This window comes from Taeniopygia guttata, chromosome 1A, assembly GCF_048771995.1.
Source record: "Taeniopygia guttata chromosome 1A, bTaeGut7.mat, whole genome shotgun sequence".
NCBI classification, from domain to species: domain Eukaryota; kingdom Metazoa; phylum Chordata; class Aves; order Passeriformes; family Estrildidae; genus Taeniopygia; species Taeniopygia guttata.
Genome location: NC_133025.1, coordinates 49,276,745 through 49,301,728, shown reverse-complemented (window position 1 = coordinate 49,301,728; position 24,984 = coordinate 49,276,745). Strand labels below are relative to the sequence as shown.

The window sequence follows — 24,984 nt, the reverse complement described above, 5'->3', positions numbered from 1 at the left end:
CCTTGGGAAGTGGCGCAGGTCCCTCCTTCCCGTGCTCCACGCTGAGCTGTGCTGAATGTTGCTGTGGGGAGCAAGCAGCACCTCAGCAAGCCCCTGGACAAGCCCCTGGACAAGCCCCTGGACAAGAGGCTGCTGCACAGGGGTGCCAGGCACTGGGCAGGGGATGGCTCCAGGTGCCAGGGCTTGCAGCCTTTCAGCACCAGCTCATTCCAAGCTGTTAAAAAGCACAGACTGCACTTGCAAATGGGGCTGCCTGGGGACCTTCATAGACAGATAGTGTGCTGGACCCTGGAGCCCTTCCTCCCACTCCCCAGTCCAAGATGATGCTCCCATGTTTCCTTTGCCTTGTACACCTCTTTGCACCCTTTTTTGCTCAAAGTCCCTGCTGACAGGCCTTCAAGCCCAAAGCAGTCTTGCACCAAAAATCTTTCTTTTCCCTGAATTATCCCCTCAAAATCAAAGTGGGGATTGTGATTTTGCCTGTGTTTTCATTCTTTGGGGCAGAGAGAGTTCACTGTTACTCCCTCCCTTTGTGGGATTTGAGAAAAAAGGTCATCACCCCAAAATGAACTGTGTCCAGCGAGGTGCACACCTGTGAGCATCAAGCTTGTCCTTTAAGGACATCCTGGATTACTTGGACACACTGATGTCCCCAGGTTCATCACTGCAGCACAAGTCTCCTCTTGGGTCTGTGCTATTCACAGCTGAGCCATGGACTGAGGGTGCTGTGCATGTGCTGGGGGGATGCCAAAACTGAGGCACAGGGCAGCACCTGCCTTTGCTCCCTGCAGCATGGCACCCACATCCAGATGTGTGACACCTCCCTTGCTGGGAGGAAAGGGAAATGCAGTGGCCTTTCTGACCAAGGGAAGGACTGCTGTTGTCTAGACGATGTGACTAAGGAGGGAAGGGGCCAACTGTTTGTACAGCTTTGGGAAGTGTAAACAGCGCCGGCTGTCCCAAGCCCTTCAAAGCAGAGGAATCCGGAGATGGGATGAAAGCACAGGGAAATTCTGGCCGGGTGTCCTAGCAGAGCAGCTAAGGAGAAGGGGACCTCTTCAAGAGAAAAATCCCAGCACCTGAGTCATTTCAAACCAGCCCAAGTGAGGAAGGAGGAGCACAGCACGGCTGGCCATGGGCAGGGCTGGGCACGGGCTCTCAGGACTTTCCCAGCTTTGGTTGCTTCTCTCTGCAATCTCAGGACAAGTGTCCTGAAAAGGAAACTGGAGGCCCTGGAAATCCCGCTGTGCCCTGCAGTGAGCTAGTTTGACCTCTGCTTTTCATTCAGCTCACAAAAGAAAGAGAAAATGCTGTTCAAGAGGTGATTCCTTTTTTTTTTTTTTTTTTTACAACTTTAAATACAGTACTGAGTATAAATTAATCTTACATTAAAAAAAGGCAAAAAATTTAAAATAAAATAAAACAAAACCTCACCATATTTACAAACCAAAAGAAACAGATTTTGGAACAGGGTAAGAAAGTGTCTTAAGACTTGAGGGCTTGGGGCTGGAGGGAGGGAGCAACGTGCTGCCTTGGCAGGGGTATGAGAAGTGCTCTGGGCTTGCAGGAGGTGAGGACTGGCTCCCTCCACTACTTGTAACAGCTTCCAGGCTGTGGCTTTGGCTACTTTCCCCATCTCCCTCCAGAGCTTTAACTCACAACAGGGGTGTGTGTGTGAGGGGAGAAGAGCCATGTGATTGCTCTGGGCAGGCATTTTCTTCATGTATGCAGCACCCAGCACAGCACAATCCAAGACCCTGACTCCAAGGTGATGCTGGGAATTCCCATCATGTGTAACAGTTCTGCTAATGGTTACTGACTATTACTTGTGCAAAATCAGCCCTTGCCCACATAGTCCTCCTCCCTCCTCAAAGACAGGCAGTGGTCCAGGAGGAACTCTGCAACTGACCCTCCAGTTGTGCTCTGAGTCCTCCTCACTTAGAAGAGCTCATTTCTGTCTCAGAAACTGGGCCAACTGTGAAGACCATCCTCATTTCTTTCTCTATACCTACATAGAGCTATCCATATCACGGATCAACTTCCAAGCTAAGTGGGTTAGGAACATTGGCAGGGAAAGATTAGTGGAGGTATAATATGCAGGACATCCAGGAAGGGGTTAAAAACCTCATGGGAATGACATGATTCTGCTTTCAAGACAACAGAGAAGGCAAGGACAGCTCACTGAGATTAAGTCATGCTTCTAAGTTTGGCTGTCCTTGGTCTTGTTGTGGTTCCACTTCACCTCCTGCAAGGAAGTTGTGCTGGGGAGGGGGGGTTGGTACAGAGTGAGAGAAAAGGGTAACAAGAAAGGGAGAAATCAGCTGATGTCTCTGCCTGCCCCATCCCCAGCCTCGCAGGCACATTGCAGTAACAGTGTGCTTTTCTGCCAGCTCAGCGAAGCCGATGCATGCACGTGCCTCTGAGCTTCCTGCCACTGGGGAATGAAATCCATTTAAGAACATATATATATATATATATATTTATATATGTATGTATAAATACACATACACACGCACACACATGCACACGTATATATATATATACACACACACACACACACACACATATACGCACGCACACATCCAGAGTGAATTTAAAAAATAATTTGAGTCTGAGCCTGGAAAGTTGAATTCTCCACCAGCATGTGCAAAGATGGCTCTTCTTGGCAGGGGCCGGGGGTGTGGAGACGATTCTGCTGCCTTGTGCTTCTTCCCCACGATCCAAACACCTTCCAGTCAGCACCAGGAGCAGGGGAAAGAGGGAGTAGGGGAATGCATTTGGCTTCTTAGTTTTGTTTCTTTGCTTGTTTGTTGTGTTCCCCGAGATGTTGTATACCTTAGTGGTTTTGGTTTTTCTTTAAAAAAAAAATATACACACGCACATTAAAAATATATATCTGTCCAGGTAGGGTGGTAAAAGTTCTTAGTGCATTTTCCATCATTGGTCTCCGCTCGCAATCTGAGATTTGCCTGTTGCCAAAAGGTAGGTCCAATGCAAGAGCAGATCTCAGCTGGGCCCTTCCAGCCTTACCAGAAGCATGAGGGAAAGGGAGAATATTCCCCTTCCGGCCTCTGTCCATCTGTTTTTCTCCTTCTCTCGGAAGAAATTGGACCCACTTTCTTTTTCACATTTTCCATCCTGTCCTTCGTGGCAGGGGAGGAATTGTCCTGTTCTCTTCGCAAGTTGTGGCTGTTGGCATTCACGGTTTTATTTGTACTTTGTTCTTTTCTCATATATTATATATATGTAGGTCATCCTTGTCCTTTTGTGTGTGTGTGTGTGTGTGTGTGTAAAACTTAAAAATTATGCTAATAAATGAAAGGGAGGCTTTGGTGGGAGAAGGTCCACTGATGGAAAAGGAAGCACCAATTGCCGTCTGAATCAGACGTCGAGGCAGATGGACAAAGAGGAAAAGTTATCATTCCAAGGACCCCATGGGGGCTATACAGCAAATATATTAAATAAACCTGGAAGTGAAACAAAATCAGACACAGCATTAGAACATGTAACCTTTTTCCCCCCTGCAACTCCCCTCCTATCCCATTTTTTCCTCTATTTGTGCCAAAGAGCCAGATTAGAAGCTTGGGAGGACCTTTGACCTCCTCAATTTTTTTCCCCTGAACAGCTTGAGCCAGAGCTGAGATTTGCATGGGTTTGCACAATGTCTACCCTGGGAACTTTAGGCTGGCCAGGAGAATCCTGGGATAATCAGAGCCCTTGTAGTGTCTAGCGTGGGAATCCTAGTCTCAAGACACTGCTTGGTGCCCCTTGCCCCCAGCTCCTGAAATGCCACACAGAGAAGCCTGCTGTCCCCTCTCCTGGGGTGAGGGGAAGTGAATGTGAAGTGGTGGCCTGGGCTTATTAAGTGGCTGTAGCAGAGCTGGAACTGCTGAGCTGTGGGCCAGGGCTCTCCCTGTTAAGCAGTGTCACAATTCAGCTCCCACCAATCTACACCCTGACTACTCTTTCCCTCTTTTCTGCACCTCTTCTTCTCATGGGGAACCAAGGCTGAGCCTCCTTTAGCTTGTGCCAGGGAATTCTTCTGATGATGAGGGAATTACTCGTGTTTACACAAGTCATGGAGAGAAGAATCAGACCCTGGCCTGACAAAGTCCAGATCTCTTGCCAGAGATTCCAGTTCTCTTTTCCCCTGGTGTGACCTTTCTCATGCACATAGGCTTCCCTATAGGAGAGCGATGAACCAGAAATGTTGCTGCTCTTCAGTCTTTCTGCCAACTCATGTAACAAAATAAAATGAAAAGGGATCCCTAGAGCAGCATTAATTCTCTGTTTTCAGTGGAGAACCAACAGAGAAACTAGAACAGTAGTTGCTCCACAGAAGAGATGAATTACCTGGACCCCGAGGGGATTTAGGTGTAGTGAGCAGGCAGGCTTGTTCTCTGACTGAAAGGGAGGCAGAGAAAGGAGAGGGCGGTGCCTGAGAGAAAGGATGGCTGCAGCATGATCATTCCAACTCTGCAAAGTTGCAAAGAGCCTTAATTCCATAAATAGAATGCACATGTTGGCACCCAACCTAGTTCTTACTCCTCCTTCAACCCAGGTTTTATCCTGCAGCAGCCCTAGGCTGAACAAGTGGCCAGTGGTGTGGGAAGGGTCCCAGATGCTGTGTCCCCGGAGGACATCTCTCCTGAATGGAAAAGCAGCTCACTGTTACCTGCCTTGTGCTCTCTCTCCCCTTCCAGCACTTCTATGCTATGAGGATTTCTTTCAGCACTTTCTTATCGTTGACATGCTTGTACTTCTTATGTTTCCTCTTCTGTGCCGGCGGCCGGCGTACTCGCCGCCTCTGTGAGACAGCGGCTGTGGTGAGCGCTGGGGACAAGCCTGCCAAAACAGAGGGGAGAGTGTCTGTACAGCCAGGGGCAGACGGCTCCTGCTGAAATATCCTTCTCCACACACTGTCAACAAAGGGCTCTGCAACAGCAGGGCCACAAGGCCTCTTTCTATTCTTCTGTTCCTTATCCACTGTTCTCCACAATCTCTGCCCTCTCCCTTTTCCCACCATGCCCTTCCCCTCACCTCTCACCTTCCCCTCCTTCTTTTCCCTCCATTTCAGCACCTTCCTGGCAGGAAGACATCCTGGGAAAGGTCCCTCAGCTGCTATAAACCAGCGAAGGCCCTTGGGATTGACTGGAGCTAAGCAGACTGAAACCAGTGGAGGTCTCCTTTCTCTCTCCCCAGCCCTCTCCTCACACCTCCCTTCATTCTAGTAATGCCAAGATCCTTACGTCTCTGTTCACGTGGCCCTGGACGGATGTTCCTGGGGGGTGGTCGGAACACGACTTCACACCGACACTGCACATGGTCCTCCAAAGGCACAACGACTTTTGTGAATTTTGGCTTCCTCTGGACAAATTCGATCTTGTTCACCTATTTGCAAGAGGAAGGCAAGAAAAAGATTAGTATAGCCATGGCTCCCACTCTGCAAAATTTGTCAGAGTCAGTGCACTTTACTCCTGGCTTTCTTCCTAAAGGGTCAGAAGGCAGCTTACAGAGCCCTGTTCAAACTCAGACTCAGGGGTGGTGTGTATGGGAGATAATTCTGAATGTGGGAGATAATTCTGAATATGGCAGCAGAGCAGACCCAGACCAGGTAAGTCTGGATGTCTCTGGTTGGCTCCCCTGATCCTGACTATCGCCAGAGCTTAAGCAGGATGACTGGTTGGTCAGAGACAGAAACATGGAACATGCAGGACATGCCAGCCTGTTTCTGACAGATGCTATGGCAGAGACCTGGGACAACCAGGATAATTCCCACAAGAACCTACAGGAAGGGCAAAAGGAGAAGAACTCAGGTCTGAAGCAAACTATCGCAGCCTCACCAACTCTGCTGAGGCCTGTCTGAATTTGTCTCAAGCTCTTTAATAACTCACAGGGCTGAATCCCTTGGCTCTTTGTAGGAAAGGCAGCGCTCTGGAAATTCCCCCGGACTCTCCACCAGTGCTGACTCAGAGGGAAGACTCATTGCTCCACATCCCACCACAGGGCACAAACTTTCTAGAGGGTCCTCCCACTGCATCAGCAGCCAGGCCTGACCCCACTCAGCTTATCTAACAACTCTGCGGTCCCTGAAGTGCTCCACAAGCTATAAATACTCACTCTGCTGTGCATCTGGGATGGAATTCCTCTAAACCCACTGCCCCCAGCAGCATCCCTCAGCCAGCGCCAAAGCAGCCAGGCTGTTTATCTTTCCTTGAAAGCCCACTCCACACGCTTCAGACCACACGCTGCCTGCTAGACAAACACTTCCAGCCAAACAATAGAGAGACCTCTGTCCTCAAAGAAACCATTTCCAGGTCACTTTTTCAGGCTGGCTTTTGACCTCTCACTTGTTTTTTTCCAGAAAAACAACTCCTGCTCCCCCCCATTTTTTCCTCATTCAGCCTGGCTTTTCTGAGAAAGGAATTTCCTGATGAAAAGGGCTGTGTGTGAATACAATCTCTCCCAGCCAACCTCTGCTGCCTGCCTGGGGGAGTCTCTTATGGCTCAGGCAGAGGATTAGTACGGGAAGAATATTATTTTTAAACAAGCTGTCTAGGAGGAAGCCGTGAGGAGATCACTGGTAGCTGTGAAGGGAGGATCAGAGCAAGAGGTTAGTTGTCAGGTGTCTGCTGGCTGATGGAGCAGGTCAGGAGATAGCTGTGGGCTGAGAAAGAGAAGCTGTTCCAGTGCACATCTTGGGAGGAAGCCGCAGCAGCAGTGGGGGGATGGAGACTGGCGCTGCAAACCCTCCTCTTTTTGCATCAAAACCAGTTCCCGCAATGAAAGCACCCTGTTTCTTCTGCTCTAACACAGCAGACAAGGCCGCCTCAAGGTGCTGTGGTGTGGAGGTGCAGATGGGGACAGACAGTGCCCTGTAGCTCTGCCTGGTGACAGTCCCCAGCTGCTGGACAGCACCAGCCCTTCCAGCAGCTGGCATGGAGCTCACCTAGGGCAGCGGCTGCAGCGCTGCGTGGCCAGAGCAGCAGGGACAGATGGATGCATGAGCCCAGCACCTGAGACCCACCCGTGCTTGCCTTTGGGGCACAAGGATGGCGGTGGGAGGCAGGAGGAGGGAGCAGTGGCGGGCACATTCCTCACCTGGACGTGCCGGACACGGATCTGTGTGGGGCGGCACTGCACGTTGCGGTTGTTGCAACACCCGGAGCAGCGCTGCACCTCCACGCAGGGCGGCCACACCACGAAGTTGGCGTTGGTGCTGTCCACCATGTTGCGGGAGATTTCGAAGACCACCTCCCGTGTCTTGCACTCCGCCAGGACAGCTGTCTCTGCTGCTGCCAGAGCATCTATGGAGGGCCAAGAGGGAAACAGGGGATGAAATGGGCTTTGCAGCTGTCACCAACCCGCCACAGCCACCTCTGCTGCAAGTGAAGGACCCCACAAGGCTCTCACGTGCACAAGAACACACAAATGTTCTTTCCCTTTCTCTCACTCCTCCGGCTCTCTCCCTATACAGAGCCATGTGGAGGAAGCCCCAGTACACTGATGCTTCTCCCTGCAGCCCAGTGAGAAGTGCAAATGAGCACTGTTGGGATTTAAGGCAGAACAGTGCACAGAAGTCCAGACTCCCTCTCCTGCTCTGCCAGGGTGAAGCACCCAGCTCCCACTCCAGGCCCAGACCCTCATTTTTATGCCTCCACATGTTTAGGTGCGCTATAATGACTACCCCTACATTTGTATCTCAGACACATATCTGGACCACCCACAGCTGCTTCCCAACAATCACAAGGTGCAAGACCCCAAGCTCACCTAGGCTTCGTCGCTCTCGAGACAGGGCCACAGGGTTTTGATCAGGCTGAGATGCATTCAGGCTCAGGCTCGAGCTGTCCCGCTCTGCAAAGGGGAAGACATGACCTAATAGCACCAGGTAGAGGCAGGAGAAGACAGCAGGCACTTGTGCTGAGATCACCAGACAAAATGCAGGGACATGGGATAAACCACAGACCCAGGACCTCATGCTAGGTATAAATCCACAAGCAAGGTCACAGCTGTTCTGGGACATGGACACCCTTTGCTCAGACTAGGCAGATCAGAGCAACAGGCCTATCATGAAAGAGGCAGACCCAGTCAGGTCTTGGAGGGGAAAACTCCAGCTCAAGAAAGATAAGGCTTGTGTCAGGACTTTCTGGTGTCAGAGAGGAGTTGCCTTTCTGGTGTCAGAGGGATTCAGATCGGCCAGCTGAGACCAGGATAACACCAAGGAGGATCAAAGACCAGATTGGGCAAGCAGAACACGTGGTATTTAACACTGAGGTGCCTTGCTGGGATGGCTTCAGACTGGGAGAGTTGGGAGGTGAGAGGGCAGGTGAAGGGCCAATGGGTGGTAGGTGGGGTGCTTGCTTTCTCTCTCCTAGCTCACCTCAGCTGCTCTAGGTTAGAGAAGTTTTATGACAGAAGAACAGAAAAATAAAGTTAAAATTACTTTTCCTCTAGACTACTCTAAGGTAAGAGCAGGATCTGGAGGTGGTTCAGTCGGCGATGGGAGAGGAAGACCGATAGCATTCAGGCCAGCCCTGAGCGGTTCCCTCCCACCCCACTGCTTTTTCCCATAGGAAGTGCTGAATAGAGAAATGCCCATAATCCCCATGGAGCACTCGAACACGCAGCCCCTCCTGAGCTTGGGACAATGGCTGCGCTCGAAGATAGCTCCCACCCAGCCACAGCTCTTTCCTTCTCTAACCTGCTTTAGCAGCTGAAGGAAACTGAATGGACGTCAGCATCAAGGGAGCAATTTTCTTAAAGGGAATTAGGGGCCAGTGGAAGATCTCTGTTTATCAGATGTGTGGTGGAGCAGACTTCCCTTACCTATCATGTCCCATTCCTCTTCCTCAGCCCTGCCCTAGTGCATAAAGGGCCTTCTCATAAAGGGAAGCAGGGACTTTGCTCCCTGCTCAGGTCTCAAGCAGTTGCTGACAGATTTGGGGTGGGTGCACAGAGGCTGCATTCAAAAGGCAGGAATCATCTGCCTGTCAATGAGCAGTCAACATCTACATGTGAGGTGGACAGACAGACACCCTTTAAAGTGGCTGGAAAGGTGTGATCAATTCTAGGCACCATTCGTCTCGCCCTCAGGCAAAGTCCCAATATGAGAACTGGTGGATCACACTTTAGAAGGGCCTGTAATTCTCTTTGGGCTAGAGAAGGTGTCTGGATGACTGGTTTACATGGGCAGCCACTGCTTTGTGGGCAACCACAATTAAGGAGATGACTCCCACTCTACACACTTCTGTTGCTGGGTTTGCAGTAGTGCCCAAGGTCAGGAGAGCGCTGTCTCAGCCCATCTGCCTCCCGGAGCTGCCTCATTCTGGCTCCTTGTGCAGTCAGTGGAGGGAGTCAGCTGTGACATACACAGGGTGCACAGACAGCACAGGGAATAGCTCCAGCCACTTTGGGATTATTTTGTGCACACACTAATTTGCGAATTCCTCACAGGGCAAGCGAATGTCAATGCTCCTCAGTCAGTACCTGGGAACAGATGAGAGCCATGGGGTGAAACAAAGAAACGGCTTCACAGCACCACTTTTCGCTTCCCTGACCAGCCTTTTCTGACTGGGACCTGAAGTGAAACCAGTGACTCAAAGCTCTGCAACCTTCTCTCATACCCCTGGGCTTCTGAAGCCAACCAGATAAGCCCATTTTATTTCTTAATCATGAGGCTGGTTAATAGCCATGATAGAGATGTATCTGTTCATTAGACACCGGCCCATGACAGATTGGATGCATTTTCTCAGCTGCTCCTTGCCCACCCCTCCATCCTGTGGCATTTCATCAAATGAAGGTGGGGGCTGCCTTTGGTGCACAAGTTGAGTTGATGAGAGAAGAGAAATGGGGGCAAAAAAATAGCAACAACTGTTGACTCAAAACAAATCAGTTGAGAATCATGTCCCTCCCTCCTCTAGGCTGTCCTTCTACACCCTGGATCAGTACTGAAGACATTTGGGGTAGGGGGGGACCAGCCTGGGACAATCCAGCAGGGCTAATTTTGGAAGTTGCCCCATTGTGTGGCTTGTGGACAAGGAGGAGGGAACTGGTGAGGGCAGGGAGTGGCCCTGGCAGAGGTGGGGAGCCTCGTCGCCTCTTTCTAAGACAAACAATAGCTGAACGCAGCTGGTGCCCTCCCCCTCGCTTTCCCCCCCTGCCCCTCCAGGGCCGTTTTGAAAGGCAGCGGGAATGCTTTTGAGACTGCGCCAGTGGTTGGACTGGCATAGGAAACAAAAGCAGGAAATTCTGTTCCCCCGTAGATAGTGTCTCGGCAAGGATTACAAAGCTCAAAACAGACAAAACACGAGAGAGAAGTCGAGCTGGGGGGGCTGGGGGACGACGGGCGGGAGCAGGGTTAGAATAGAAAGGAATTTGCTCTGAAGAGACCGTTTATAAATAAATTGCTGGGCCAGCCCAGCCGCCGTGGCGCGTGCTCCAGTTCCCACACGTGCCGACCCCTCCACGCTTCGCCGCCGCTGCTGCTCAGTGCAGTCAGCCCTGGCCAAGTGACCCCCAGGCCCTGCAGCCCCCGGAGCTCTTATCTACAGGCAGGAGGTGAAACGACGCTAACCTGACTTAGCCCCTGCCCCGCAGCTCACCCACAGACACGTGCTCTGGGCCTCTCATCCTAAGGGCCTCTGGGAGCCCGCGGCCTTTTGTGGATGCCAAACCTGGAAACCCACTCAGCCCTTTCCTCCTCTCTCACCGTATTTCCACCTCCCATTTTGCAGCCTCCTAAACTGATCCTTGTCCAGTTCAAGCCCTGCTGACTGAGCATCTCGCAGGGTGAAGAATGGGGATCTCAGTTCCTTGCATCCACCTTGCCCATATCCTACCATTTTTGGAAGCCAGTGTCCAGACAGTTAGGAGATCTAAAAAAGTATCTAGTTGCCTCAAACTCCTATAAGTTTCAGGGGGACTAAGTTTGTAAACAGCCACGTCTTGGCTCCTGAGTGGTTCCTATATTTATAATGAAGTCTCTTGATAGTGTGCCTGCTGAAAAAGAGAATATCCCCTCCCAGCCCCCCCAAAGACTTAATTAAAAATAGAGGAGTGTTTGGTGAAGAGGAGATTTACCTACGGAGTCTATCTGCAGGGCACGCTGGAGGTCACTGATGGAGCGCACTGAGCTGCCACCCAAAATCTCATAGATGTCTTCAGGTATGGGATCCCCCTGCCAGACAACAAAAAGACAAGAAAGGGAGAAAGATGCATTAGAGAGATGATCTGCAAATACTGGCTGTGTCACAGAGCAGGAGCAGGGAATCAAGCATGGGGGGGGACACGACAGAACCAGCGAAACGCAAAGACGTGCATTGTCTTGCATTTGCTTTGAAACCTTGAGGTCTTTATTCCTCGTGAAGACATGAAAACTAAGCAAAAGCAAGAGAGACCCTCTTGCAGGCTCTCACAAAGCTGTCAGAAGACTAAAAAAGCAAAAAAATACCCGGGCTGTGCAGCAGAGCCCTGGACACTATGCAAGCAGCCAGCAAAGCTTCCTTCTCCGGTGGTGTATGACTTCTCCAGGTGGCTTCTCATTCCTGCTGCCTGCAGTAAAGGCGTTTTAACAGACTTCCCTTACACTATCAGATAAAACCTTCCTAATATTTCCCTCCGTTATGAAACTCCTTCACGGGCTTTGTCAGTTATCATGTGTGTGTGCGTGTGCGAGCGCGTGTGTTTTCAAACCACAGAGGCCCAATAATATACATCATTTGCATACTCTTTTTTAAGTAAAAAAAAAGGCTGGGGGTGGAGATGGAGATTGACCTTCGCAGCTGAGGCTGCCCCAGCGTGAGCCTGCGGTGAAATGACAAAAGCTGCGGGGAGGTGATGGGCTGTGGAGCTGATTTGGAGGAAGAAACATATGGAGCTTGGATGTCATTGCACACCAGCATGAAAAAACCTCAAGTAAGAGCAGGTTTCGCAACATCAGACAATGGGCCAAATACAGGCAGGTGCAATGCCATCAGTCTCTTGGGAATTTTACTCTGGCACTAGGCTAGAAGCGGGCCCCAGTGACAGCACTTAATAAGAGTACAAAGGAGTGGTGTGGGAAAGCAAATGCTGATTAAAACATACTTCCGAAAGACTAGAAAAAGAGACAGAGGAAAGTACTGGCCGAAGTGTTTGCTTAGCTCCCAGCTCTCTTCATTCAGTGGTACTCAAGCGGAAAAGCTGCTCTTTGAGCCGGGTGCTGGACGATGTCTGAGGCACAGCCCTCCACATGTCCCTGTAACTGAGAGGAGAGCTTGGCTTGTGTTCCTGTGAAACACAGGGATTTTCGTGTGGGTTTTTATGGACAGTTGGTGGCATGTGTGTGGTCCTCCTACTGTACAGCTATTCCCTCCCTGCCTGCATTCAGTGCAGAACATTTTCCTTCCGTTCACAGCAGAGAAAAGCCACCAGGCAGGTGGCTAAACGTTGGCTTTAAACCTTGAGAGCTTTGGCCCAAACCTGCAGCCACTTTTGGATGGCTGCTTGAGCCTGGCACTCTCTCACACGTGCCTGTCCTTGACCACCCACCGCTTGCTTCCATAGTAGGACAACAGGAGTGCTCCCTCCTCAGCCCTGCCAGACCACCCTCTAATACTAGAACTTAACTGGGATGCAGTGATGTGAAGGTTGATGCAGCCCGAGGAGGCTCAGAAACCTCCTGAAGAGAGCTGCAGAGCAGAAAACATCAGTGTCCTAAACCTCCACAGCCAGACCCACCAGACAGCTTCAGTCAAACCGAGCTTTCCTGCCCCGCTCCATCCCTGTCACTGCCACATCTCACCACAGATCTGGCTGTCTGCCTGCAGCAAAAGGCAGATATTACATCCCCAGACATTACTTCCTCAGTCTCTGAGGGAGGGGGAAGCAGCATCAGTGATGAATGCACAGCAAGAGAGAGACTTGTATAATTCAGGGATCACTGAATAGCTGTGAAATGAAGATGCCTTCTGACATCTCCTGCTGTGTGAGGAAGAGAGGGACCAACACCCCAGTGCTGGAGAGGCTCTGCAGCACTTCCCTGCCTTGTGCCACACACATTTACTGGAAGAAGGATCATTTGAAATTCCCAGTACTTGCAGTCAGAGCTCAGTGCTGGGTGGTGAAATTGCAGGCTTTCAATGTTTGCACCTGTCAGCCAAATGCGTTTGTGTACAAATGCTGCTCTGCACGGATGCCTCTGGACCTTCCTGACACTTAATACATGTAGGAAATGGAACTTTATTTTAAACTGTGGCACTTGCTGGGGGGAGAGCGTGGGCAGGTGTTACGAGACTCAGACTCTGCGACTTTGGAAGCGAGCTGGGAGGTGTCACCTTGCTAACTGAGCAGGAGGAGCAGATATGAATCAGGGATTGAAAATGCAGGCCCTCAGGAGCCATACTTCTGGTGACTGCCTGTAGCAATAAGCTCCACTCCCTGCTCAGGGCAGCATTTTGAGATGCCAATTTTTTCTTGTTGCAGATACTACCAGAATGGCTATGGTGTAACACCAGCCCACACAGCTCATAATCCTGTCCTCCACCCCCATTTTTGTAAGGCAGCTCTGCCAGTGACAACTGCAAGCCTGTGAAGTTCCTTACTTTACCCTTGTAAACCAAGGCCAAGGCTGGCCTAAGAGCTGCTACAAACCTGAGCTGCATGCCTTGTCCTTGCTCCCTCTGGGGTCTGTCACTGGGAACAGCCATGCCTCTGGCCCCCACCCCAGCCCTGTGCCTGGGAGGCTCTGAGATGGAGCACTGCACACATCCAGACTCTGGGTACTTGTGGGATGAGACACAGGGAAGCAGAGGTCCATCAATAACCTCCACCTAATCCCATGGGGTCAGAAGGTAGAGGAGCATTGAGAGAGGTGGGATCCCCAAGAGACCAGTCCAAGCAGCTGGTGCTTTTCCTGCTCAGCAGCTCCTCTGGAGTTATTTGTCTAACACAGGTTAACAATCTCCTTTTTTAACTGTGCGGCAGATCAAAGAAGACTTTTGTCTCAATGGACTCTTGGCTGGCTGTCAAGTGCCCCAAGGCCTGGCCTCATATTCCTGCGAGGCCCTGAATTCTTAGAAGAAAGTTTGTTCTTCCCTCGCTCCTTCTGCTCCCCAGTTCCTGACTCTGACTCTCTCCTGTGTTGCAAGGGCACCCCCCAATCTGCCAACTCCTTGGCAGGGATGTACACTTCCCTTTCTTGTGCTGGTTGCTGGTGCTTGAGGGGCCATGGCACATCTGACAGAAGGCAGCAGAGCAGCTGCACTGTGGCTGTTGTACTGGGGCCTCTCAGCACATCAGCTTTGCTTCCCTCCTCCCAGATGTCCAGCAGCACTGTTTGGCCACTGTATATAAATGCAGGTGCAGCAGTTCCCCTGTTCCTGCTCCCCACATATGCACTTTCCCAAAATCTGCCTCCTCCCTAGCCCCACCACCTCTTGCTCTGGAGTTTTTTCCCAGCTTAGGCTTTTGAGCACCAGGGATGCTGAAAGGTCTCCTTGCCATCAGAAGCTGCCTAGCTGGTGCAAGGAATATGAAGTCTTGTGGTCTGCACCCTCTGGCAAGAGTTTCACAGTCTTGCCTGAAGGTGTGTCTCTTGGTAGGTACAGAGGAGGAGGAGGGAGCAAAGACTGTGCAACCAGCAGGGAAGGCAGACCCTCAGGGCTCAAATAAATCAGACAAGGATATTCCCGAGCTGAGGACTCCTTCAGCTGCTTTTTCCGAGTTGGTGTGACTGCACATGGAAGAACAGAATGGTGTCAGCAACACCACTTTGTGAAGGGCAGGGAAGCACCCACCTATTCGCTTCTCTGCCCAGGAGAGGAGGACTTTCTGAACACCTCCACACCGACCATGGCAAGGAATCTTGGCAGCAGGGTCTTGAGTGATCAGCCAGGCAAAACCCACAAACAAACAGCATTTTTTAATTCCCTCTGAAGCTAATGTATGGACCCTGAGGGGAGACTCCACCGCATTCCCTGGCAGAGGGCAAGACCAGCAGCACCTGCCACCAGCACTCCCCCGGCACAAGGCTTCCACCCTTCCAGCACCACTCCTGGCTACAGGGGGACCCTGACAAATTCCTGCCAGAGTACTCTGCAGCAGGTACAACCCTCTTCACATGAACCCCTTCCACTTGGAATTGTGGCTTATGTTTCCCCCTCCTTAAAATAATTAAACGTTTGATCTAGTCCGTGTTCCTAAAATACAGCCAGACCTACCCACCCTTTTCCATTTCAAGGGGGATTCCACTGCTCCTCCACACTCCCCCCACATCTCCCCTGCGCGGGCTGGAGGCATTTCCACCCCTGGGGCTGGTTGTGTGCCAGCAGCACTGGAAACAGCGCAGGAGCCCTGTCATTCCCTCCTGCTGCTGCACATCAGCTGACAGTGAGAGGGAGGCAGGGACGACTGGCTCCTTCCACAAGCTCACCCCAGACATGTCATCCATCCCAGCTTCCACTGCTTTGTCCTTGTCACTGCCTCGTGCTAGGAAGACTAGGGAAGAGCACCGGAGCCTTGCAGCAGGAAGATGCAGTGGGAAGCTGGGTCGAGGCTATAAGCAAGCGCCCAGCCGCACCCCATTCCTTGGGAATTCCAGAAAGAGCTGCCAGTGGGGCTTCACCCCGGCACAACCACGGCTGGCTCAGCCCATCTCTGTAAATGTTGCAAGGCAACTATTACAGCCCGTGGGGCAAATGCAAATAGGTTTAGCATCCTCGCTTCCCAACTGGCAAATACCTTCCCGCTGAGGCTTGTACTCCCTCCGGCTGGAGGAGCTCCAGGGCCCTCCAGCTCCAGATGGGTGTGATCAAAGAGGGAGAGGGACTCAGGAGGCTCCATCTCTTTGCTCAGGGCCTCTGCTGATCTGGGTAGCTACTGCTCCTCATGCACTTTCTCCGGCATGGCTGGGGAGGAGCTGCAAGTCCTATTCAGAGGATGACTCTGGTTCAGCAGCCTGGTGGGAGCTGTGCTGTCTGTGCCTGCTGCAGAGGGGGCTACACACCACCCTCAAAGTAACTGTGAGCACTGGCTGCAGGCTGAAGCATCTACCCAAGCAGAAACGTTCTTGTTTCTCCTGTCATACAGTCACAAATATCACAATTCCTCCCATGAAACCTCGGGCCAGAATTACCAAACTCTAACTCTACTAGGCTGTCATAGTGCTGTGCAGAATTTCAATCTGATTATGGCAACTGAGTAACAGCTCCTTGGGATCAGACACTTCCATCTTCACCTTTCCCCGGTGCCAACCCTAGCTGATGTTTCATGCTGCATGAGAGAAAGAGATCTGAGCCATCCACAGAGGAAATATCATTCTCTGCCTAAAACAAGCATGACCACTGGGTAGCCCACAGCTCTAACTGTTTCCTTTTGCGGCTTGGGTAAGGGCAAAATGGGCCCACAGCAAGGTGATGTGATGCTTTGCACCCAGCCTCTTCTTTACCATCTCACGAGGGGTGCACACACTGACCCAGCCCAAAAATGAGGAAGGAAAAGAGAAAAATCATGCAAAGAAGGGAAAGTTTTGGTGGAAGGATATTTTCTGCCCCTGACAATCAAGCTGCAGATCCAACCCACAGTTTTGCCATCTTGGGTAGAGCTGAAGTGGGAACCCAGTACTGTGTGGGAATGTTAGGGGCTTTCTGATCCCCTCAATCTGCATGCAATCAGATGATGAAATGTGACAGCAAAGGTCAAAGGATCTGAGGGTTTGGGGCTCCTTTTCCTTAACCAGGGCTGGGGATGAGGCTTCAGTTTCCACATAGGGAAACCGAAGTGGGTTGGGGCTTGCCCTCTGCTCATCTTCCTGAGCAGCCCATTCAGGACTGCAGGGTATGATGCTTGCATGACCGTGGAAGCCCAGGAGGCAGTCACCTCCTGCCCCTTCCCCTGGCTGGGCACACACCTTTCTGAATGACTGTGCCACTTGGTGTAAGTGTTGATGCTGTGTCTCTACTCACACCATCCCTTTCCTCCCCCTTTCCAAAACCCCACACCCTTTCTCCACTGCCCCCCTGGCAATGCAAGGGTGGATTTCACACTGTGCGGTATTCCAGAGGTGTCAAGAGGGCCCCGGTCCCTGCTGCACCCGCACTGCCTGTAATGCCAAAATCACGGGGTGGGTGAGAGGCTTGAGGGAGCCAGCACCCGCCCCAGGGTGACAGCCCTGGGTGAGGCAGGGCAGGAAGCTGCGGCTTCCCCGGGGCTCGCCAGCAGCATCCCTGCTCCCACATTAACTGGGGCCACTTCAGCCTGGTCTCCCCTGCCCCTGGCAGCCGGGGGCAGACACGGGAGTGGCTGTATTCCCAGGAAAGACCCCCTCGGCAGGCCCGTCCCGACGGGAGCACCCGCTCCAGAGGGGTGCCCGCTGCAGAGGGGTGTTCATCCCAGAGGGGTGCCCGCTGCAGGGGGGTGTTCATCCCAGAGGGGTGCCCACTGCAGGGGGGGTGTTCATCCTAGAGGGGTGTTCATCCCAGAGGGGTGCCCGCTGCAGAGGGGTGTTCATCCCAGAGGGGTGCCCGCTGCAGAGGGGTGTTCATACCAGAGGGGTGCCCGCTGCAGAGGGGTGTTCATCCCGGAGGGGTGCCCGCTGCAGAGGGGTGTTCATCCCAGAGGGGTGCCCGCTGCAGAGGGGTGCCCGCTCCAGCGGGCGCTGCCCTGCGGGAGGGGGCGGCGGTCGCCGCCCGCCCTGAGCGCGGCCGGGCCCCGCGCAGCCCTTCCCGCGGAGCGGGGCCGGGACCGCGCCCCCGCCGCTCCGCGCCGCGCCCCGGGCTGCGCCCGCCGCACCTGCGGGCCGGAGCCGCGGCCGGCCGCGCTCCCCCGGCGCGGGGCTGGCAGCTCGGCAGCACCGCCCGCTGCCCGCGGCGGACACTCACCTCCATGCGGGCCAGGGGCAGCGAGAGCATGAACGCGAAGACCACGCCGAAATTCATCCCGACTCCAGGCCCCGCCGGCTGCGGGCACATGGACGGCGAGCCCCGGGAGGGAAGCGCTTCCCGCAGACAGCCCCGCGGCCGCCCGGCCTCAGGCATCGAGGGCGCTGCGCGTTCCCATGTCCCCTGCGAGCCGGGAGGATGTGGGAGAGTCGCAGGAGCCCTTGGAAGAGGACGTGGAGGTGGTGGTGGTGGTGAGGGGAGACAGAAGTAATTCTCGGTGACTCGCCTGCCTCTGCGCTATCTCATAAGTCCGGTGGGGAAAAAATGCAGTCCCTCGGAATTATACACATCCAGAGTCTGGGTCCCCCTTGCCGCAAGGGATGCTTCAGTGGTGCCTTTGGCTAGGTGGTCCACATACTATTCTTCCTGTTGGTTTTCTTCGTTTTTTTTAAAAATGTGTATCTGTAAAAGCTTTTACATGCAGGTAACAATGTCTCAATGTTCTTAGAAGAAGGTGCACAGAATAGAAACTAAAAGAAAAAAAATAACTTTTCCAAAGTTTGGTGTGAAATCCAAATAATGAAATCTTCTTCCTTAAGTTGTCCTCTTCTTAAAACGCTCCTTTCCTTCCTTTTTGCCACTTGCTTTTTAGAGAAAAGTTGCCAGTGTACACTGAATTCCTTCCCCTTACATTAAACTCTGGCTCGGGTGCCTTCTCGTTCCAAGTGTTGGCAGTTTGCTTGGACGGGATGTTTGCTTGGGTTTGGAGACAGGTGAGAGCAAATGTTTTTGCTCTGGGTTGCGAGTGTGTGTTTGTATGCGTGCGCTGAGCCTTGACAAGCCTCGAAGTGGAGCCACTGGTGCTGCCTCCCGCAATCTGTTGCAACAAGAAAAGAAAAACAAACAAAAAAAATGCAGAAAAGGTAAAATTGCAGGAGAGGCGAGTGAGCCGGATCTTTATGTTCTGCGAGCTGCAGGAGAGACTAAGCTGGCACTCGGGGCTGCTCCTTTTATGAAGGAGAGGAGATGGGTGGAGCATAACTTGCCATCCTCCTCTTGGCTGGGTATCAAGGAACAAATCTAGTGAGGGAGTAGCAGTTCATTGCTGACAAAATAAAAAGTGTGTTAATTTAAATGATAAATTAATTAAAAATGAGTAATGCTGCAGCAACCTGTATAATGTGGCTTTAATATCGCGTGAGGAATGGGGACAGAAATTCCTGCCTCCTCGGCAAGAGATAAGAAGAGAGGAGTTCCCGGCACGGTAGTTTGTTATTTTTTTTGGCCCCAGGTTCTCGCTGTTTCAGTCTGGAGCCCATTTCTCTAAGATCCACTCTTTGCCTTCCCTGCCCTGCTACACCACTAGCTCCGGGGAGAGAGATGACTTTAATATCTTACATCTCTTTGTGTGCTGGGGAAAAAAAGAAGCCAGAGAAATTTACATGTTGCTATAAGACAATCTGGTGTTGCTCGTGGCACCCGGAGGTATTTTGCTGCATGATTATCTCCACGATGTAATAAACATCTGAAGGGAAATTAAGCCAGCAGATATTTGCTGTGGGGGGAGAGGGATGGGGAGGGGAAGGCTGCTAACAGGTGAGTTCAATAAAGAGTCATATCCTATTGAAAAAACACCCTCTCACGTACATACGAGTGATCTCCCGGCGCCAACTCATACACTCGCAAAGCACACTCCAGGCACGACCAGGAGGGATGTCTGCACCATCTTTGTGCAGGCTCGTATCCACTGATACATTCCTGCACCGTCATGCACCGCAGGCGCTCGGCAGGCGTTCGCTCTGAATCCCAAGCATCCCCCCTGCTTTTCCTATGCTACGCACACGCTTCTGTTCGAGCCGCTCGCATGCACAGCTACGTGCAAATTTTGTCTCATTCACACATCCCTGGGCATCCATGTGTTCTCCTTCACTCTCCCCCTCTCTCTTCCTTTCTCACATGCATACACCCACTGGCATACCAGTGGCCTCATCTCACAGCATCACACATGCTCCCTTAGACTGTCTGGGTGCCTGTAAGTCTCCTGCAGCCAACCCTCTCTAAAACACACGGTCTCGCACCAGCACCCCCATTTGCACCGTCCAAAGTGTCCAAGTGCAGGAGGAGCAGCCACTGGAACTGAGTGAGCAGCAGGCAGCCCCCCAAATGCTCCTCTGCATCAAGCACCTGACGGCACATCCCAGCTTGGCTAGTTATGCCTCTGAACTTGATTTTGGTCTCATGGATGTGGGTGTTGGTCAAGAAGCACAGGGACACAAGGAATACTGGGGATCCTCCATATAGCTAGCTTAAAATAACCTGGGTCCTCTGGGGTAGTGTATCAAGGTGCTCTTGGGTCATAAGGGGTCACCTTCATTCACCATAGCCCAGTAGAAGAGTGGGCAGATTTCTGTGCATTTGGGGATTTGGCCAGAGCCATGTCAGCTCCAAAGCCCAGGCCATCTGGGGTGCATGAGTGCAGGGATAAGGAGGGTCCTGGGAGTCCCTCAAACCAAGTCTCAAGTGGCTCGGTTCCAATATTGGCGCTCGGGGGGAGGAAGTAGAAATGCAAGGCATACCTTTGCTCATTTCCACCGCCAGAGACCATAACAAGACTTTATCTTAGATGCTCCAGCCATGATAGCCCTGTCCCACCCCAAATTCCTCAGGACGCTCTTAGAATTCCCCTCATTCTCTATCCTGGCCCGCCAGCAGCGTACCAGCCATTTCAAGTGATGATAATGTAGCTGCAGCCCTGATGTCCACCTGGGTCCTGAAACACCTTTTGAAATCTGTAGAGGTCTTCAAAAAAAAAGAGTTTTAAAAGGGCCTCGGTCCATTTCACCTCTTTCCAGATGCCACCAGCCAAAGAAATGCTGTAGCTTTGAGCTCCTTAGCCGTCAGCAGGGGAAGCAGGGGAAAAGGTGAGGATTTGAGAAGTCCTTCTATCTCTGTAGAGAGCTCTGGGGACAGCTGGGTCCTGAATTTCCATGATCCCGTTACATATTTAAGGTTCTCAAGGGGTCAGTGGAGGCCCAGATGCCTTTTGAGGATCTCTACCCTCAAATAAGCTGGTGTGGCTCCACCACCTTCACACCACCTGTGTGGGGAGTCCCCCACGCTGTAGTGGCTTCCTGGCCAGGACAGAACAGCCTGCGTGTGGGAGGGCTGATCAAATTCCTCAGCAGGGAGAGATACTGCTGCCAGAGAGGAGAAGGTCTCAGCAGAAAGCTAGCAGGGACTGCTGCAGATTTCTTGCTTGGTAGCAACAAGAGCTGCTGCAGGGCCTGATTTTGGGGGAGATATGGGTGGTGTTTTTTTGGTTTTGATTTTTTTTTTTTTTTGAATATCCGGTTCTATTACATGCTAGATGGGATAGAAATAGAGTTATTTATTTTCATGTGGATGATGCTGGGCAGTTTTTAGAAGCTCGACATCAGAAACAAAAAGCTAATCCCTGTTGAACCTCCAGACATCAAGGAAGAGGATGTTTGGAATTTGACTAATCATCTACCTATGACCCTGCCTGGAAATAGAGCAAAGTGATACTCAAGCTGCTCAGGCTTCAGTGTTTTTTCTGTTTTTTAAGACAGGGATAGATTTTCCCTAGTGATGTCTTTAGACTGGCTGGGTAGGTCTCACTGGCACTGAGTTTGATAGGAGTGTGTGCACCTAAAATTGCTTGCCTCGAGCCTGCTGGGGGCTCCTTTGACTCTCTTACTTCTGTGAAATTAGTTTGACATCTGTCCCACAAACCCCTAAAACTAATGGGAATAACTGGGTCTCCCTCTCACCTGGACTGTGGGGTGGGCATGCAGGCCTGCAGGGCTATTGGTGTCCCAGATGTCACAGGATAAGAGTTTGAAACCACCATGGCATATATTGGGAAGGTATTTTGAGGGAAGCATCTGGACCATAAAAATGTCCCATTAGAGCAACACAACTTGACAAGATCTGGTTGCAACTGTGCTAGCTGGCAATGACCCTGCAGAGAAACCAAAACAAAAGAAAATTTCCTAAGAGTCTGCACCAGGATTTCTTATTAAAACACTTTCACCACCATTACAGCTCTCAAACATGCAAACTGCTGAACTCATCTCCCTGGTTATTCTCTTATCACTAGGGAGGAGAGCAACACGTGTCTGAGGACAATAGGCAGTTCCTTGCTGCAAAGCTGCTCTCCCCTCATCTCCTGTTGATGGAAAAAATGATCGTACTAGCCACTATCCACAGCAGCATGAAGTGAGGGGTGATATTTTTTTTTATTTATTACATTTTTTTTTTCAGAGGGGGTAGGTAATGAATTATGAAACAACAGGAAGAAAAACAGGGCTTACAATGGAAAGCAAGACTCAGTCTGAACAGCTGAGGTGTCTCAGCCTCTCCATGATGAATCCTATTTTGAAAACAATCAATGGAAAGAAATGAGGAGGTGTTGACAGCCAACGTGTAGTCAGCCCGCCCACTCAAGGTGTCTAACTTAGGTGTTGTGCTGCTCCGGTCTCTAAGTTCAGAAGGATGAGCAAATCCCTGCGCCCACGCCGTGGGGCTGCCGCAGCCGTCAATGGAGGGGAGAGCCGCGGCACCGAAACGAGGCACCTGGAGTAAGTTTTACACCTCCTTTACACCCGGAGATCCGTTCTGTGGGCGAGTTGGTTTTACACCACAGTCCCCGGCTGAATGGGGTTTATCCCGACTATCGCAGGTGATAAGAGCAGGGTTACTGTGCGGAGCTCACGCTGTGTTTTACGGCATTTACAGCCCCAGAGGTGCTGACATGCCCCGACTTCCTAAGGACTGAGTTCAGTTTAATGGAGGAAGAAGGAGGAAAGAAGAGAGACCAAAGGAAGGAGACAGAGAGAGCCAAGGAGCTCGGTGTTTGTATCCGGGGCTGGAGAAAGGCAGAGCCTCAGGGTACCCAGGGCTTGCATAATTTCCCTTCCTGCCCCTGGCACTGGCAGAGAAAATGCTTTCCAAGGATGAGTAAAACCCTGACAGAGCCAGCGGCTCCAGGGAAAAGGGAAGGTGTCACCTGGGGAGCAGGCGTTTGATGGGACCTGCCAGGCTTTCCCTGGGAACCACCCCCTCTGCCTGTCTCTCTCCGTCAGAGGGATTCCCCCAGCCCCTCACCACCTCCTTCATCTCACCCATTCCTGGCAGGAACCTGGCAGAGAGGAGAGGATGGGGAAGGGGGACGAGCACGCAGACACATGCGGAGGGCAGAGCCCAGCCCTGACAACGGCAGAGAGGGAGAGGGCTCCTGACGGCTGTGCCTTTTGCCCCGTGCTTTGAGATTAAGGGGAAGGCAAAGGCATTTCACATCTCTGCGGATGTGCAGCTCGAGCAGGATTCAAAGAGAAAAGGCAAGGCTGGGGGGCACCGATTTCTCAGCACTTTCCCGTGTGCACACACGTTCCTGCATCAAGTGGGGAGGAGGGGATGCAGCTTTCTCTGATCATACTGCCATATATTTCTCCCCCACCCCAACCCCCAAGTTTAGGGTAGAAGGGAACAATTTCCTTACACTGGCAGCCATCCATTATGTCTATGGATCTGCTCCCCACCCCATTCCCCCTCTCTTTCCTGTTTTGATGAAAGGAAAAAATGTTCTGCTTTCCTTCTTTATTTTTCCAGACTGGTGAATAGCACTCGAAAGGAATTTCTCTCCCTCCCCCCTTCCCCTCTCCCAGTATAATAAATATATACGTATGTGTGTGTGAATACACCACACATCGCAGGTCATCTGTTGTTTTTCAAAAGGCATATACTATTTTTGTTTCCAAATTGATTAGGTGGGCAGTGGTCCCCCTTTCCACTGACACCACCCCAAACACTGCTTCCCCTGCCCTCGCCCTCTGCCACTCACCATGTCCCCATCCTTTGCCCCAGGGTCCGCAGTGAGCGGTGGTGGCGGTGGCAGCAGCGAGAAGGAAGCTTTGCTGAGCTGGAGTAAAAATAGCCCCAGCAGTTACTCAGCTCAGAACGTAACATGACTCATGTGAAACCAAGATGAGGGTCGAAAACCAAAAGCAAGCGGCTCCCCCCTCCCCTGGCCCCTGCCACCTGCTGTTGCTGCTCACGTCACAGAGCAAAACCCACTCAAAGTGCTTCTGGCTGGGGGTCAGGGCATCAGTCAAGATGGAAAGCCCCGCTTGTGCTACCTGCAAGAACTGGTCCTCTTGCCCACACCCATCTGGTGGTACTGACACCCGCAGCAGGCGGATTTGGTGATGCTGCAGCTGACTTTCAGCTCATTTAACCTCCCTTAAGCTGCGGGCCCTGAGCAGAACTGACATCCCACCGACACAGTAGGACCAAACACTCGGCACAGCACCCTTGTACCAGCAGCACAACAGCACAAACGCAGCCAGGCGCCCCAGCTGGCTGTGCCTGCCGTGGCCTGAGCCTGGAGAGACCAGCGAGGTCGTGCCCACCCTGCACCCCACCCCTGTCCCTGGGCAGGGTGCCCCCCACGCCGTGTGGGGGACAGCTTGCTCCCTGGGGTGGGTGGGAGAGCAGCACGCCCGGCCTGGCAGGAGGCAGGCCGCCGCTATCTTCTGGCCTGTGTAATAAAGGAGGGAGTTTAAAAATAGACTTTGAGCTGCAATGCCGGAAAGGCAGTGAGACGTATAGAGCGGGTGTGTGTTTATCCTACACGCCCTGTGCCTGACGCCCCGCTGCCACGGGGACCTGCCCCAAAGCAGAGGCACCGCTCTGTGCTCACGGCTGCCCGCCTGGCTGAGAGTGCGGGGCTGAGGGGAGCCCCTGAGCTCGGCCTCACAGGTGCCAGAGCTGCTCAGAGGTGCCCACCCACCACCCCATCCCACGGCCATTTGGAACTGTGGGACATGCACCTCTCCCCCATGCCAGACCCACATGATGTGTGGCTCCTCCACCCCCATATATCCAGACAAAGTGTCATCTCTCAGGACAAAGCCTTTCAATAGATCCCCTGCCCTCTGCCCTCTCCCGAACAATGAGAAATCAAGGAATATTGTCCGAGCTGAATAAAAAGACCTAAATTTAGAGTGTCTGATGTATTCTTGGTTTCCTGCCATAACTCCCCTCCTCCCCGTCCTCCCTCTTCATTGCTTGCTTAGCCTTATACACAGAAAGGTTTCTGATGGGGTGA

The 24,984-nt window shown here is 52.1% G+C and overlaps 1 protein-coding gene across 2 annotated transcripts; it reads right to left on the bottom strand.

Moving 5' to 3' along the window:
- Window positions 1-1,313: 1,313 nt before the first annotated feature.
- PDGFB (platelet derived growth factor subunit B) lies at window positions 1,314-23,848 on the bottom strand. 2 transcript variants are annotated; one of them, XM_030262977.4, is made up of 8 exons: window positions 23,719-23,848; window positions 17,856-18,732; window positions 11,080-11,176; window positions 7,771-7,854; window positions 7,102-7,307; window positions 5,250-5,391; window positions 4,676-4,845; window positions 1,314-3,467 (listed from the first exon to the last, which is right to left on the bottom strand). In XM_030262977.4, exons 2-7 carry the CDS (start codon window positions 18,009-18,011, stop codon window positions 4,709-4,711), a joined length of 822 nt encoding a protein of 273 aa, XP_030118837.1. In that variant the 5' UTR covers window positions 18,012-18,732; window positions 23,719-23,848; the 3' UTR covers window positions 1,314-3,467; window positions 4,676-4,708. The 2 variants fall into 2 exon arrangements, with proteins under 2 accessions (XP_030118837.1, XP_030118838.1); XM_030262978.4 differs by having other exon boundaries at window positions 3,264-3,467; window positions 4,680-4,845.
- Between the last annotated feature and the right edge of the window lie 1,136 nt (window positions 23,849-24,984).